General features: G+C 34.8%; 1 protein-coding gene across 6 annotated transcripts in view; it reads left to right on the top strand.

Moving 5' to 3' along the window:
* Positions 1-14,685, top strand: part of LOC150107393 (homeobox-containing protein 1-like) — a 194,725-nt gene that overhangs the window by 115,726 nt on the left and 64,314 nt on the right. For 3 of the 6 annotated variants that reach the window (XM_090391256.1, XM_090391255.1, XM_090391254.1), the window contains 2 exons: positions 845-1,042; positions 6,621-6,662. The exons of 1 other annotated variant lie outside the window; for it this stretch is intronic. In XM_090391256.1, coding sequence (XP_090247382.1) covers positions 845-1,042; positions 6,621-6,662 — 240 coding nt within the window. The remainder of the gene's footprint in view (positions 1-844; positions 1,043-6,620; positions 6,663-14,685) is intronic. 2 more of the 6 variants (XM_090391258.1, XM_090391257.1) reach the window with 2 other exon arrangements.

The following is a 14,685-nucleotide window of genomic DNA, read 5'->3' as shown; positions in this document are numbered from 1 at the left end:
TGCACACCTTTATGGCATTTGTATAGTGAAGGTATGTAGGTTTTTTTCACTTAAACCTTGTTATCTTCCAGGTCTACCTACTCACTGATGAGACCTCAAAAAAGGTTGAAACCGGTCTGGGTAGTGACCTCTCCTCATAATGTAATACAGTATTACATCCCCTAGGGGCTGTGTTTTTACATTATGAGAAAATATCAAGGATAGTGAGGGAGCATGCTCCACCTTTGATATGAGTTGCCTTGGTGTTGTACTACCAAGTGGTTACTTACACTTGGATTTGCCGATAGTTTTTCGGTATGAAACTCATAGATCTTAGTCCTAGTTCTTAGAGTTCGCTTACTGGCTGATAAACATCAAAGGGTTTGTATCCCCTTCATTATTATTAAGGTTGCCAGAAAAATAGCCTTTTGGCTTTTATTCATAGTTAATTACCATTCTTTTTTCTACATACAGTGCTAATACTATGCTTTAATTTGGAAATAGTTTATCAACCCATTTACTAATACACAGTGATAAACAGTGCTGCATCAGAACCTGGAATTCACTTAAATACATTTTAATAGTGTTATTCCATACAGCTCTATAATGCTTCTTATACATACATTATAAAACTTGTGCTCCATTGCCATTCTCTGCTAAATCAGCATGACATTATCAATAAGAGACCATATATTATGCTGTCATCAAGATTGTATTGTGTACTTTTTCCCACAGTGTTACACTTAATATAATAACAGTTTTTTGAAAGTGGTTTTATATAGCAGAATGAGATATAGACAGAAGTTGTATAATAGTTATATTTTTAACTGTTTTTTACACAACTGAAAATAATCTCTCTCTCTAGCTCAAATGTGTCCAAATTCTGGAGTAAAATGGATGGTATCAGAAACTGGGGACCTCATTCCTCTGAAAAGGGAGAGATTTACTTTTAAAACTGCTCATTTGGCAGTTTTAGAAAAATATTATGAGCAGGATCCCTATCCTGATGCCCAAACACGAGAACAGATTGTAGAGGAGTGCAATAAGTCAGTGGAAAAAACAGGTAATTTAACAAGCCTATGTAGCTGAAACACAATACATATCTTCAACAAAAGCTAGTTTTCATACTGTTTGCAATAAGAATTGTTAAAGTTTAATGTGAATATATGAAGTATTTTTTATCTCTCTTAACTTCACTAATACACATAAATCCACAAAGTTGATTTTTTTTTTTTTACATCACTCATTTTGAAAACTTGATATACTCTTAACTGAATAACAAAAAATATGGTAAATGCATGTAAAGCTAGGGATGCCAACTCCACGGAAGATAAAGAGAGGAAAAGTTTTTCTAAATATACTTCATTATTCCATAATGATATAAAAGAAATATCTTTCTGGATAGATCTTTATGTCATCTACAAAAATGAGAAAAATCAACATTTAAAAAGTAAAATTTTTGTTTCTTGATTTTTTTGCAGATTTCAGCAAAATACCATAATCTTTTTTATCACAAAATTCAAGCAATTATCCTAAAATTAAAATAAGCATAAAACAAACTTTCACAAATTCTACCAAACATCGATTTCCTTCATGACATTTGGAGTTTATTACACTAAAAATTCTTTCACATTATGCTGATGTTTCAAGGAGTGATAAAACAAAAGATACCACTTTGAAAATATTCAGAAGTTTAAGTACTGTTCTTTAAAATTGTGTCCCGTGTGCTGCCTGCATTTGTACAATACCTAAAAATTTTAGAACTTGAAACTGTATTGAAATGAAATCATTTCGAATTATTGTAAGCTCATTGAAAAAAAATCATCTTAATGAACTTTCAATTTATTTTTTAAACCATCATCATCAAATTCCTGACATGTACCCTCAAGGGGGGGTGTACAGGATATGATAGTACTACATGAAAAATTTACATCATTACTAACTTCCTATCTACAATTTTCCTCCAAATCAGTCTGTTACTTGTCAAGTAACAGACTGATTTGGACTGCTACTTCTGACTCCAACATTATCATATCTTATATTTCTATCGTCTAAGGCACTTTGTACCATATCATTCCACCAATATCTTGGTCTTCCTCTGGGTTGTTTTCCTGCCAGCCTGGCAGAGAACACTTGTTTTGCTAATCTTTCCGCACCCATTCTGTTTAAGTGACCATACCACCTGAGATTAGCTCTGCTAACGCATTCCTGGATGCTGGCAATGTCAAGTTCTTTCCTGACATCCTCGTTTTTAATATGATATTGATGCCATCTGTTCACGCCTCTAATCTTTCTCAGGACTCTCATATCTGCAGTTTCTAGTCTTTGGTCAAGTGTTTTACTTCTGACTCAGATCCATAAGTTAAAACTGGTTTAAACACCGTCTTGTATACAGCTAATTTAGAGTTCCGACTAATTTCTCTCTTATTCCATATGAATTTATTCAATTAACTGCCTACCATAGCTTTGTTGATTCTATTGTCTATTTCCATATTTAATTTACCATCTTCACTAAAAATCGTGCCTAAGTAGCTGAAATGTTTTACTTGTTCCACAGGTTTCCCGTTCACAACGCAGTTGACATTTTCAATAATTCTACCTATTTTCATTGTCTTTGTCTTTTTAATGCTGACCTTCATACCATATCTATTACAACAGTTATTCAATTTAGTCAGGGAATCTTGCAAACTTGTAGCGGATTCATTTAAAAGTATAACATCGTCCGCATAAAGCAAAGAGCTGACATTAACATCTCCAATTCTGATATTATGTTTAATACCACTTTCCTTCATAATGTGATCCAAATAGATAATGAATAACAGAGGGTATAATGTACATCCTTGTCTCACACCAGATTTAACATTAAACCATCTTCCTGTACTTCCTTCAATTCTAACTGCCGACTTTAACTCAAATACAGACTAAATATTGCTTGATATAATGCCGCATTGACACCATGTAACTGTAGCGTATTGAATAGCTTCTCTCTTGGCACCATGTCATATGCCTTTTCCAGATCTACAAAACTTAAATAAGATCTTTGTTATATTCCCATGATTTCTCAACTACTTGTCGTAAAGTGAAGATCTGAACCTGACAGCCTCTATTTAGCCTGAATCCAGCTTGTTCTTCACCCAGCTTTTCTTCCACAATTCTTCTCAACCGTTTCTCAAGTATACTTGCATAGATCTTGCCAGGAACACTCAGTAGGGAAATACCTCTGTAATTCTCACATTCAGTTTTATTTCCCTTTTTATATATGGGTACTATTAGAGCTCTACTCCAATCATCAGAAATTCGTCCCTCTGTCCAGGCTTTCTGAACTGTTTCTGGTATAAAAGTCTTACAGTGGCTGTAAGACTTTTATACCGCCATATTTCAGCATTTCTAGTTGAATATCATCTACTCCTGCTGCCTTTTCACATTTCAAGCCTTTGATGTCTTTTTCTACTTCAAGTATGAATATGTATTCCTGACTGTCTGCCTGTTGAGTGTTTTTTACCACTGTGCTATCACTGCTTGTTTCATTTAGCAATTTTTCGAAGTAATTACTCCATACTTCAAGGATATCTTTTTCTCCTGTTTTCATGTCACCTTTATCATCTCTAACTCCTTTTACAGCACTTTTTCCTCCATTTCTAAGTTTCTTCAACAACCTCCAGAATATCTTGCCACCTTCTTGATATTTATTTTCTATGTTCTTGCCAAAGTCCTCCCATGACTTTTTTTTAGCAGGTTTTACACAGTGTTTCACTTTCTTACATTTGTCTCTATATTCTCTAAGAGCAAAAGCTGGCTTATTGGCCAGGAACTTTTGATATGCTTTCTTCTTTTCCTTCACTGCCTCTTTAACTTCCTGTGTCCACCATGGAGTTCTGATTTTTCTATCCTTGCAGGCCACCTCACTACATGCCTCTGGCTGAAACAATCAGTGTTTTTCTTCAAGGCTTGCCACTGAATCTCCAAGGTTTGGTTCTTGTTCTCAAACTCTTTCATTTTTTCTTCAATAATCTTTGTGTATTTTAGTCTACAATTCACATCTGAGAGCTGCTCAACTTTTATTCATTATAAAACTTTCTTACATGTTATTCTTTTCAATATGAAATTCAATTTTATACTGCTCAAGACTAAATAGTGATCACTTCCAATTTCAAATCCTCTGTACACTCTGGTGTCCTGCACCAGGGAGAAAACATCACTATCAACAATAACATAGTCAATGAGACTTTTCTTATTCCTTGCCTCTTCTCTCCATGTGAATTTTTGCACATTTTTATGTTGGAACATGGTGTTAGTAATAACCAGTCCATGTCCTGAGCAGTAATCCAACAGGTATTTGCCATTATTATTAGCTTTGCTCTTTTCTCCAAATTTTCCCAAAATATTTTTGTATGTCTGATTTCCTACTCTGCTCTTTAGATCCCCAACAAGGACCAACTTTTCCTTTTTCATTGTGTCAGTTGCTTTTTCTAAAGCATCAAAAAATTCCTCCACTTCTACCTTAGTAGAACCTTCTGTGGGAACCATAGGCACAAATAAGTCCCATTGTCCAATTCCCCATTCTGATATTTGCTCACATCACTCTACTTGAGACTGCCTGCCATTCAAGATTAGCCTCGTATTTTGTGTTGAATAGTATGGCTACTCCTTCTTTTCCTTGATTGTCATTTCCTATATATAACATTTTGTATTTATTGCTCAGAAAGATCGCACCAGTTTTTGTCTTTTTTGTTTCAGTCACCCCTATTATGTCGATCTGGTACTTATCTAATTCCTCAGCTAGCTCCATTTCTTTGCCATTCAGGCTTCTTATGTTGATAGTACCGATCTTTAACTCTGGTGATGTTGAGTTGGGGTGTGCTTTCAGATTTGTTCCAGTAGCTGACTTTTCGCTGTTTGCCCTGGCGAAAACAACAGGGGTCTTGTTTAACCGGGCGACGCCCCAGCCGGCATGAAATTTTGTCATGTTGCACCATCTTATTCTAAATTGTTTTAAGCCAATAAGAATACAATTTGGTCGGCTAAATCCCAAATTGTCAGCCCATCCTTCAGTATCCAGGTAGATACCCAACAGGGTGCACCACGAGAAGGTGAGGATTGGACATTATGTCAGAAGCCCTGGTTGGTTCTCCGCATTCCTTTAAAGGCTATGTGGAGGTCTCCTCTCAGTTATACAGCTTTGACTCTTAAGCACCCTTTTTTTTTTTGTTATAGAAAATATGAACAGGAGACATTTATTCTCAAGATTTTAAAGTGTCCCTATAAAAATTTCCATCACATAATGCAAAACAACAAAGAAATTTCAATTATTTGAAGCATTTCTTTTGTATCTGCTTCATCATCATCATCAAATTACTGACATGTACCCTGAAGAGGTGTATAGGATATTATTATTGTACTACATGAAAAACTTAATCATTACTAACTTCCCATCAACAATTTTCCTCCATATCAATCTGTTATCTGTCAAGACTCCAACATTATTAGATCTTATATTTCTTCTACGGCACTTTTTACTGTATCAATCCACTTATATCTTGGGCTTCCTCTGGGTCTTTTTCCTGCCAACCTGGCAGAGAACACTTGTTTTGCTAATCTTTCCTCTCCCATTCTGTTTAAGTGATCATACTACCTGAGAGTAGCTCTGCTCACACATTTCTGTATGCTAACAACATCAAGTTCTTTCCTAATATCCTCATTTTTAGTATGATATTGCCATTGATGCTTTCTGTTCACACCCCTAATCTTTCTCAGGACTCTCATGTCTGTGGTCTCTAGTCCTTGGTCAAGTGTTTTATTTCTAACCCAGCCCTCAAATACATAAGTTAAAATTGGTTTGAACACTGTCTTGTATACAGCTAATTTAGTGTTTTGACTAATTTCTCTCTTATTCCATATAAATTTATTCAGTTGGCTGTCCACCTTACCAGCTTTGTTTATTCTCTTTTGTATTTCCAGATTTAACTTGCCATCTTCACTAAAAACTGTGCCTGAATAGCTGAAATATTTTACTTGTTCTATAGACTATCCATTCATAATGCATTGATGTGTTCAGTGTTTCTGCCTATGTTCATAGACGTGGTCTTTTTATTGTTGATTTTCCTTCCAAATTTCTTAAAGCAGTTTTTCAATCCTGGAGAATCCTGGAGACTTGCATTAGATGTGTTTGGGAGTACAACATCATCTGTTGTAATCCCAAATAATGCTAAGTTTGACATACTCTATTTACTCGAATATAACTCACCCTCGCGCATATCTCGCACGCCTGGTTTTACTTTATGAAAAAAGAAATTGAAAAGTTTCACATGTACCTTGCACATGAAAGAAGTTTAAAGCTTTAAGAAATATATAGTAAATTAGTGAATATTGTTATGGCAGTTTCAAATATTTGGAATTCGGTTGAAGGAAATCAGCATTTCAACTCAACAATCTTCGGCTTGCCTTTGTTGTTGAGTCATGTGATCTGTTGTTAATACCGCACTAATCACATGCAAGACTGGAAGTAGCAATCGCGAATAATAGATTCTTGGTAAGTCATACCCATTTTCAGTTGTTGTTTTTTTAAATCATGGTGATCTTATGATTTCGAAATGATAAAAGAACAAACAATAATGAAACTGTTTGTTTTAATTTAATTACAGAAGATTCAAAGACTAAAGATTCAAATATATCATGTGATGAAGGTGAGCAGCTGATGCCATAAATAACGTTGATAATTAAAATTTAAATGCATTCATTTTATGAATAATGTGATCAATTATAAATGAATACTGAGAATATAATTATAAACGTCAATTTAATTTTTTCCTGAAAAACTTTAGTTTCCAAAAATCCCCACATCTGGAGTTAAATATCTTGCACCATGATTTTTTAACTTTAATTTCTGGGGAAAAAGTGCAAGTTATATTCGAGTAAATATGGTATTCTAATATCATGCTCATGCTTAATGCTACTTTCTTTCATATTATGATCCATATATATGCCGGCCTGGTTAGCCGAGTGGTTAGCGTACCTGCTCTCCAGCCAAAAGGCTGTGGGTTTGAATCCTGCCGTGGGCATGGATGTTTGTGATCGTCTGTTTACAACAGTTGATGGAAGTTTTTTCACTTGGCTATGCTACGAATTATATATTTGGTTTAATCTTTTATCCAAGTTGCCCCAATCCTGAAAATACTTCAGGCGCAAACTTTGTTTGCTTACATTTGGATAAAGGATTAAACTAAATATATAAATGTTCACAACAGTAATGAACATTTTTTCACAAATCAGAAAAAGATGAACACGTGCTTTATTGCTGCAATAAAACACGTGTTCTATGGCTACCCTGCTGTGGACCGAAACAGGCCAACCCATAATAAAATTTTAAGACAGAAAAAGCGTCCCATGGTTGAGAGTCTAAGGTTACATATCTGAATCACTTTTATGATTATAATTTGTGGAATTTTTTACTCCATTCTGGGGGTCCCCGTTGACCCCCCCCGTTGATGCACATGACCGTATGATTGCATTTTTATCGATGTATAAAAGTTTTCAGAGTGCATAGCACATCAGTGTTCATCTTAATTGGTCCAATGCAATTAATTGCAGGATAACTTTGAATACTTCTGCAGTGGGGGGAACAATTGGTTTGTTTTAGGATTTATTAGAAAACAACAATGAAGGAGAATGCTATATTTGGTTGGTATATTTGAAATACTCAAAGATGAAAATATGTGAACCATCATTTATAAGACATGTGAGAATAGGAAATGAAAGGAAAGAATAAGTGAGTAGAAATGCTTTCATCAATGCTAAACGAATTATTAATAATAATTAACATTTGTGATATGTGTGTCCTATAAGTTGCTGAGTAGAGCGAATAGCACGAGCCTATAAAGTCTAGACATGGATAAGTGAATTTATGATGGCATAATTTAAAAAAAAAAAACTTACAGAGAGTATAGCAGGAATAAATATGGTTTGATGGAGCAGCTAATCATTTCGTAAAATTTGTTGCCCATGTTATGTGTATTTCTCTGGTTTGTGTATATTTCGCTCCGTTTTCCAAGGATTTTCTTTTGTTTACTAAGACTCAGTGTACATAACATCCGATCATTATTTGGAATTATCCACACTTTCGTGAATCCTACGTTCATTATTTTATTTTATTTTTTTTTAGTATCAGCAGTTCGTCTATCTTATCAATCTCACATATGCTGGTGGTATTTTTTTGTAGATCAACAACGTCTTATAATACACAGAATATTCATTTTTATTCAGGAATAGATATTTTTTACTGACTGTCATTTCCGAAGACTAGAATAAAAATGTCTTAAAAAACTTTGCAACCTCAACAGATGCTATACTACATAGCAAGAGAAACATTTAGTTTTTTTCTCCTAACATCCACTTTCAAATTTTCAGTTCCAGAAAACATGTGTAACAGCTGTTTGTAATACAGTCATCAGATACAGAAAGCGCTCAACTCATGACAAGTGACAAAGTTCAATTGGATTGGTTGACACGATAACCAATCACAGCCACTAGGTGCTGGGTGGACTCTCAATGTGAGCTCACCCAGCCTCACCTTCTCAGCTGTTTAAAAATACTAGAACACTAAGAATTTGACCAGCTGTGCCCTCTTTACATTTTTTCAAAGGGCACAAAGGTGTATACATTTTGAAAGCACACACCTGGGCTATTAACAAGATTGTGACGCAATTTCTACACGTCGACAAGTGCCCTCTTCATGAAGCACTAATGCTTCATTATCCTCATGAAGAGGGAGGGCAATGATGCATTAGTATATTGTTTTTAATTTTAGGAATCACGCAAAGTTATAAACTACTGATATTGGTGATACTGATATTTTGTGGATGAGCACTGCACACCTGGCACACCCGAAATATTCGCCCCTGGTTTTCATGTCACCTTTATCATCTTTGATTCTTTTTCTTGTGCTCTTTCTTCCATTTCTAAGCTTTTTCAATAGCCTCCAGAACATTTTGCCACTTTTCTGATAGTTATTTTCTATATTTTTATCAGTCTTCTTATAACTTTTGTTTAGTTACTTTTACACACATAACTTAGCTCTCTTACTTTTTTCTCTGTATTCTTTTAGGACATCTGCTGACTTATTTGCTAGGATCTTGGTATGCTTTCTTCATTCCTGGACTGCTTCTTTAACTTTTTGTGTCTACCAGGGTTCCTGTTTTCGTAACCTTAGAGACAACTTAGAGATTTGTAACACCCGATGCAGGTGGCTGCTTCAAAAAAAAATGTTTGTGTGAAAATGAAAATAGGAAATCTAAAAATGCACATGTTGAGGATTAAAATAACAGTAAAAAATCAGAAATTAGACAAGCTGGAAATAAGTTGTTATTAATTTTAAAACCTTTGAAATTGAGAAAATTATGTGCTATACCCATATTCTTTTTTGTTAGGCTCATTGGCCTGCCATGGCCACGTAACTTGGTCTCTTTAGAAACCTGATATTGGTTATGTGATAGAGTAGTTAATCTTAACTGCATTGTCTTCTATGTCTGTAAATATGCATGTATTCTGGCTGGTTTGTCTTGTGTGTTTTGTGGGATGAAAAGCTCGAGTTTCTGTAAGGAGAAGCTTTATGATATCCATTTGATACCAGTTAATTCACCTTCATCTGATAAGCTATCATAAAGGTTCTTCTATGTAGAAAATTTTTTCACTTGGTTACAAAGAGTAAATCATACTTGCAAAGAAATTATATTCTTGTTTAATCCTTTATCTAAGTGTGAGCAAAGTTTGCACTTGAAGATACTTCATGCACAAATTTTAACTAAAAAAAACTTTCTGCAATCTATCTCTGATCCAGAGTATTTTAATAATAATGAGAAATATATGACTTCTGCATTAATACAACCTTAGTATCTTCCTACGTCTGGCTCCCACATTAGAAACATCAACACAGAAATAAACTGGAAAGGCAGAAACAAGTGGAAGAAAGAAATTTTAAAATAAGAATAAAGCAGGGATTTGTTAAGTCCACCTTGGGTTTGAACAGGAAAGGCATTATTGTTCTAAGAGTTATACTTTCCCACAGTACTACTATTATCTTCAAACAGATACTCATACTGTTCTTGAAAGGAGTCAAGGACATATTGTGCAGTGGGCATGTCTTCACCATCCACACAGATTTGGGTGATAGTCCTTTCTTCATGGAATTTGGTGAATTGTCTATTGAAGAAAGCAGATAATTCACCAAATTCCATGAAGAAAGAACTATCACCCAAATCTGTGTGGACGGTGAAGACATGCCCACTGCACAATATGTCCTTGACTCCTTTCAAGAACAGTATGAGTATCTGTTTGAAGATAATAGTAGTACTGTGGGAAAGTATAACTCTTAGAACAATAATGCCTTTCCTGTTCAAACCCAAGGTGGACTTAACAAATCCATTACAGCAGCTAAAGTTACTACAGCCTATAAAGAATGTCAGACAAGATAATCTTTTCAAGACCTGACAGTCTATGGATAGAACTTTACCAGTTCTAGTTATATTCTTTATTTTCTCTCTATAGGTCACATACCTAATGAATTTGTAGCAAGCCATACCATCCTCATTCAAAAACATAATAGACATCATATGTTAATATACAGCTGGAGGTCTTTCTCTGTCTAACACTGACTACAAGATCATTTTTCACATTATCAACAACATGCTCGACGTAGGAATGAGATACATAATTAAAAGCACAAGTGTATGGATTTCCAGGCTGTACAGTAGAATTCAATCTGTTTCTGCTACGTGGCCTACTCTGCTTAGTTAACGTGAAAAAGCAGCCAGTGGCAATATTTTTGGTGGATCTTACTCAGGCATTTAATAATGTCCAGCATCCATTGCTATTCCATATCCTCCTCCGAAAAATTGGAGTGAGCAAAAGGCTGCTATCTATCATTAAAGGGGCTTATGCTGATATGACTACCCACCTTCTAGTTAATGGATTCCTATCAGACTTAGTTAAAATTCAAACAGAGTCATGTAAGGTTGCCCTCTTAGCGCCTTACTCTTTGCATTGGTTCTGGAACTTTTTTTTTTAAATTAATTAATTAATTTTTTTTTTTTTTGCATGAAGTTGATAATTTGCATGCTGTGTCAGGGATAACAGTTCCCTTTGATATGAAGGAAAATAAAATATGCAGATGCAGATGATATAGTCAACCTTGAGGGATAATGATTCAGTATATATCTTTGGTATTTTGGAAAAATCAGCAAAAGCAGGGGGCTAACTGTCAGTGCTAATAAGACAAAATTAAAAGTTTTTGGAAGATGGGATCGTAGAGGCATTCCCTTTGGACCACCTCCAAGAGAGAACCTCTCACATTACTTGGAATTCCTTTCTCCACCTGTCTAATATTACCAGTTCAAGAACTTAAACACAAAAACATTAAAATCTTAGAAGACTGGACAGGGTAACTCTCCTTTCTCCTTTTCTTCTAAAGCCATATACTTAAAATCATAATCTTTCCTGTTTAAATTGGAGAGATTGTTCCTAGGAGGGGCACAAATTCTACAGAATTTGAATAATTATAACAGAACTGATTGTATGATCTTGAATAGATATTAATGCACTGCCCTATCAACCTATCCTCGTTAATAATAGGAATCACCACAAAGAGCACCAATATCACTCACTCTCTATGCATGTGACTGTCCTTATTATTTAGATCATTTTGTTTTCTGTCTGCACTGATTGTGTATTGTTAATGTACTACTCACAATGCTGACTTGAACTAGTGAAACATTGGCTTGTAAATAATTAATTTTAGTCAGTAAATTGTTTATTTGCATTCCTTTCTGTTCCAGAAACTTTAGCATGAATCATAATCTTTCCTGCTCAGCTGTACATAATAAAAATTTCAGATGTTACAGAAGTTGAAGAAAAACAATTACATAGCAAACATGTGCAATTTTTTTAAGTCTAGCAGGTAATAAGAAGTTAAAAAGAAATTTCTTCAGCCATCAAAAAAGCATGGAGACTTAGGGCTTCCAGTATTAAAATTCTGCTATTTAAGTTGTACAACTTCAAACATCCATAAAGTATTGCAGACCTTCTCCAATATCACCTGGATTTTCATCTCCTACTATTCGGAATAAATGATTACAATGGCCCAAGAGCCAAGATTGTTCCTGAATACTACAGCATTCTGTATTTAACTCAACGACTGCTACAGTATTCTGGAACTGACATTATTTCTATTATTATTGTTATTATTATTATTTGACACCTCCAGGGAGTCCAAAGACTCATCGAGGGAGAGTGTGCCAACAGCATCGAACGATTGATCCCTTCCAACTACTAACCATGCTCAGACTTGCTTAACTTTTTGCAAACCATTAGTAGCAGAGGCTTTACCAATCAACCAACCTTTGCTGGCAAAAGAAAACTGCCGTGACCAAGATTTGAACCTGGGTTATTGCGGCCACAACGCAATGTCCTAACCACTAGATGATCACGGCTAACCAGCAACGTCAAAATTAAGAACAGCAGAACTTGGTATAAGGAAATCTTTAACCTCTTCAGCCATGAATGTCCACAGTTGAATACTAACAGTGACATTCTATTTAATAGCTTACTGAAGTTTTAAGGATGCCTAACAGGAGGGATCTTGTTGGAGAATTGCATATGATTATCTTTCAGTAAATGCCATAAAATGGAAGTACTTTAACATCGGAGATCCAATCTGTGACATCCGCTACATATTGGAAATGAGAGAACGTGCATTCTATAATCCTCTTTCCCTACATCTTTGAACAGATTATATAATGTGTTGGGCATTCCATTAGTTACAACAGAACAGGTTTTTTTTGGCAACACTTTCCACCTGTAAGGGCATCCTTAAAACTTTGGTATTATAGAAATTTTATTGTTCAGTCTGACAATTTTTATATTTAGAAAGAAGCATTTTAGGAGATACCAATTTTTGGCTAGGTAGTGTAGACCATCCACATTATGCAGTATTCACTAGGGAAGAGATATATTTCTGTCTATTTTTATTATGAGAGGTTTTTCACATGGTTTCATCCTATTAGTTCACTGTGGTCTTATGGGCAGCTGCAGGGATGACAGGAGAGCAATCCCAGGAAGAGAAGGCAGCTTGAGGCAGATAATTTAGATATAGCTAACCACCTGGTACCAGTCATCTCTGGATTTTAGTTTCAGTTGATCTTTTAATTGTTCAACTGTATGAGACTGGTGGAAGATATATACAGCCATTATACAGCCAAAGGCTGTATGATGATATAAAGGAACCAAGGTATTTTTTTTTCTGCATCTCCTATTATCCATGTGTCTTTTCTTTCGCCTAGTACTATCAGGCTCTCTTGCACCCCCATGCTACTCTAGGTCTATGATGAATACCCATTCACTTTTTCACCTCCATAATAATCAAAACAGTCTGAGTAGTGACCCTCCTATAATGTTTCTACTATTCTTTTCAGATGTACATAATGCTATACATTATGCACATCCACTGCAAGACTTTCATTAAATAACCAGGTCAAGGCATAGCTAATTCTTTTGTATATTCCTTAAAAATATGTGATAATATGTCATCCATTCCCACAGCCTTATCAACATCTAATCCAAGCAACAGTCAATATACCTCTGATTCTTTCACCTTTAATTCTCCTAATACTTATCTCCCTTCTATATGTTGCACAGCATCATTCGTTTGGTATGTTATTCTGCTACCATAACTATTCACCAACATCAACCTGCCATAATGATGTTGGACTTTATTATGGAAGAGAAAAATCCTCTTCTATTTTGAAAATTCCTAACAATTAAAATATTATCCTACAACATTTCTACAGCTTGGACAGAAGTTGAAAGTGAAACAATTGAAAAATCATTCAAAAAATATTGCCTGATAACTTTGTGATCACTGAAAATAATTTGGAAGTGGAAGACTCAAATAATAGTGTATGTATCACACTGACAACAGGATCAAGTGTTTCTCTTGGTGAGGACAATGAAGATCTAAAACCAGCTAACAAAGTAAGTCGTAATGAAGCCCTAACAACTGCAGAAACATTATTTAAATTCATGGAAAGTAAAAATGATGTTGATTTCATTGAAATTTTAAAAATTCGTGGGCATATAAAGAAAAAATAAAGCAAGAAATAATGCTACCAAGAAAATGAACAAAAATCATGAATTTTCTATCTAAATAAGTTTAAAAATGCAGTTTTGTATTTTTATACTGTATGAATGTTTATTTTATGTTTTTATAGGTATATATTTAACCCAATAACATGTAATTTGCATTAACTGTGTTTTTCGATTATCTCGTCTACAGTGTCCCCAATTTACCACAGTTAATCAGCATTTTACTGTATATACCTTCTTAATAACAACCTTTTCCTGTTTAACTATCTTCCAAACCAATACCTCATGATCACTCTCACTTATAGGTGGCAGTGTTGATACTTTATTCATAACCACGTCCTGTGAGGATATCACCAAATCCAACACCCGAAAACCTCTTGTTACTTCAATCATATGCTGCTTAAGATAGTAATCCTGCAGTGATGACGTACAGTTAACATACACTATCTCTTCTTTCCAATTCACATTCCTATAATTAAAATCTCCCATTAGGATTGCCTTCCTTTTATTTGCCCAAAAATTTGTCTAAACATTTCACAATCAGTACTCTCCACATTCCCTGGCCTATAACAACAT

Source organism: Typopeltis vanoorti, chromosome 4, assembly GCF_054136105.1.
Source record: "Typopeltis vanoorti isolate ZY-2024b chromosome 4, IOZ_Tvanoo_1.0, whole genome shotgun sequence".
NCBI lineage: Eukaryota > Metazoa > Arthropoda > Arachnida > Uropygi > Thelyphonidae > Typopeltis > Typopeltis vanoorti.
The sequence above is the reverse complement of the archived record's forward strand: the minus strand, read 5'-3'. Positions and strand labels throughout refer to the sequence as shown.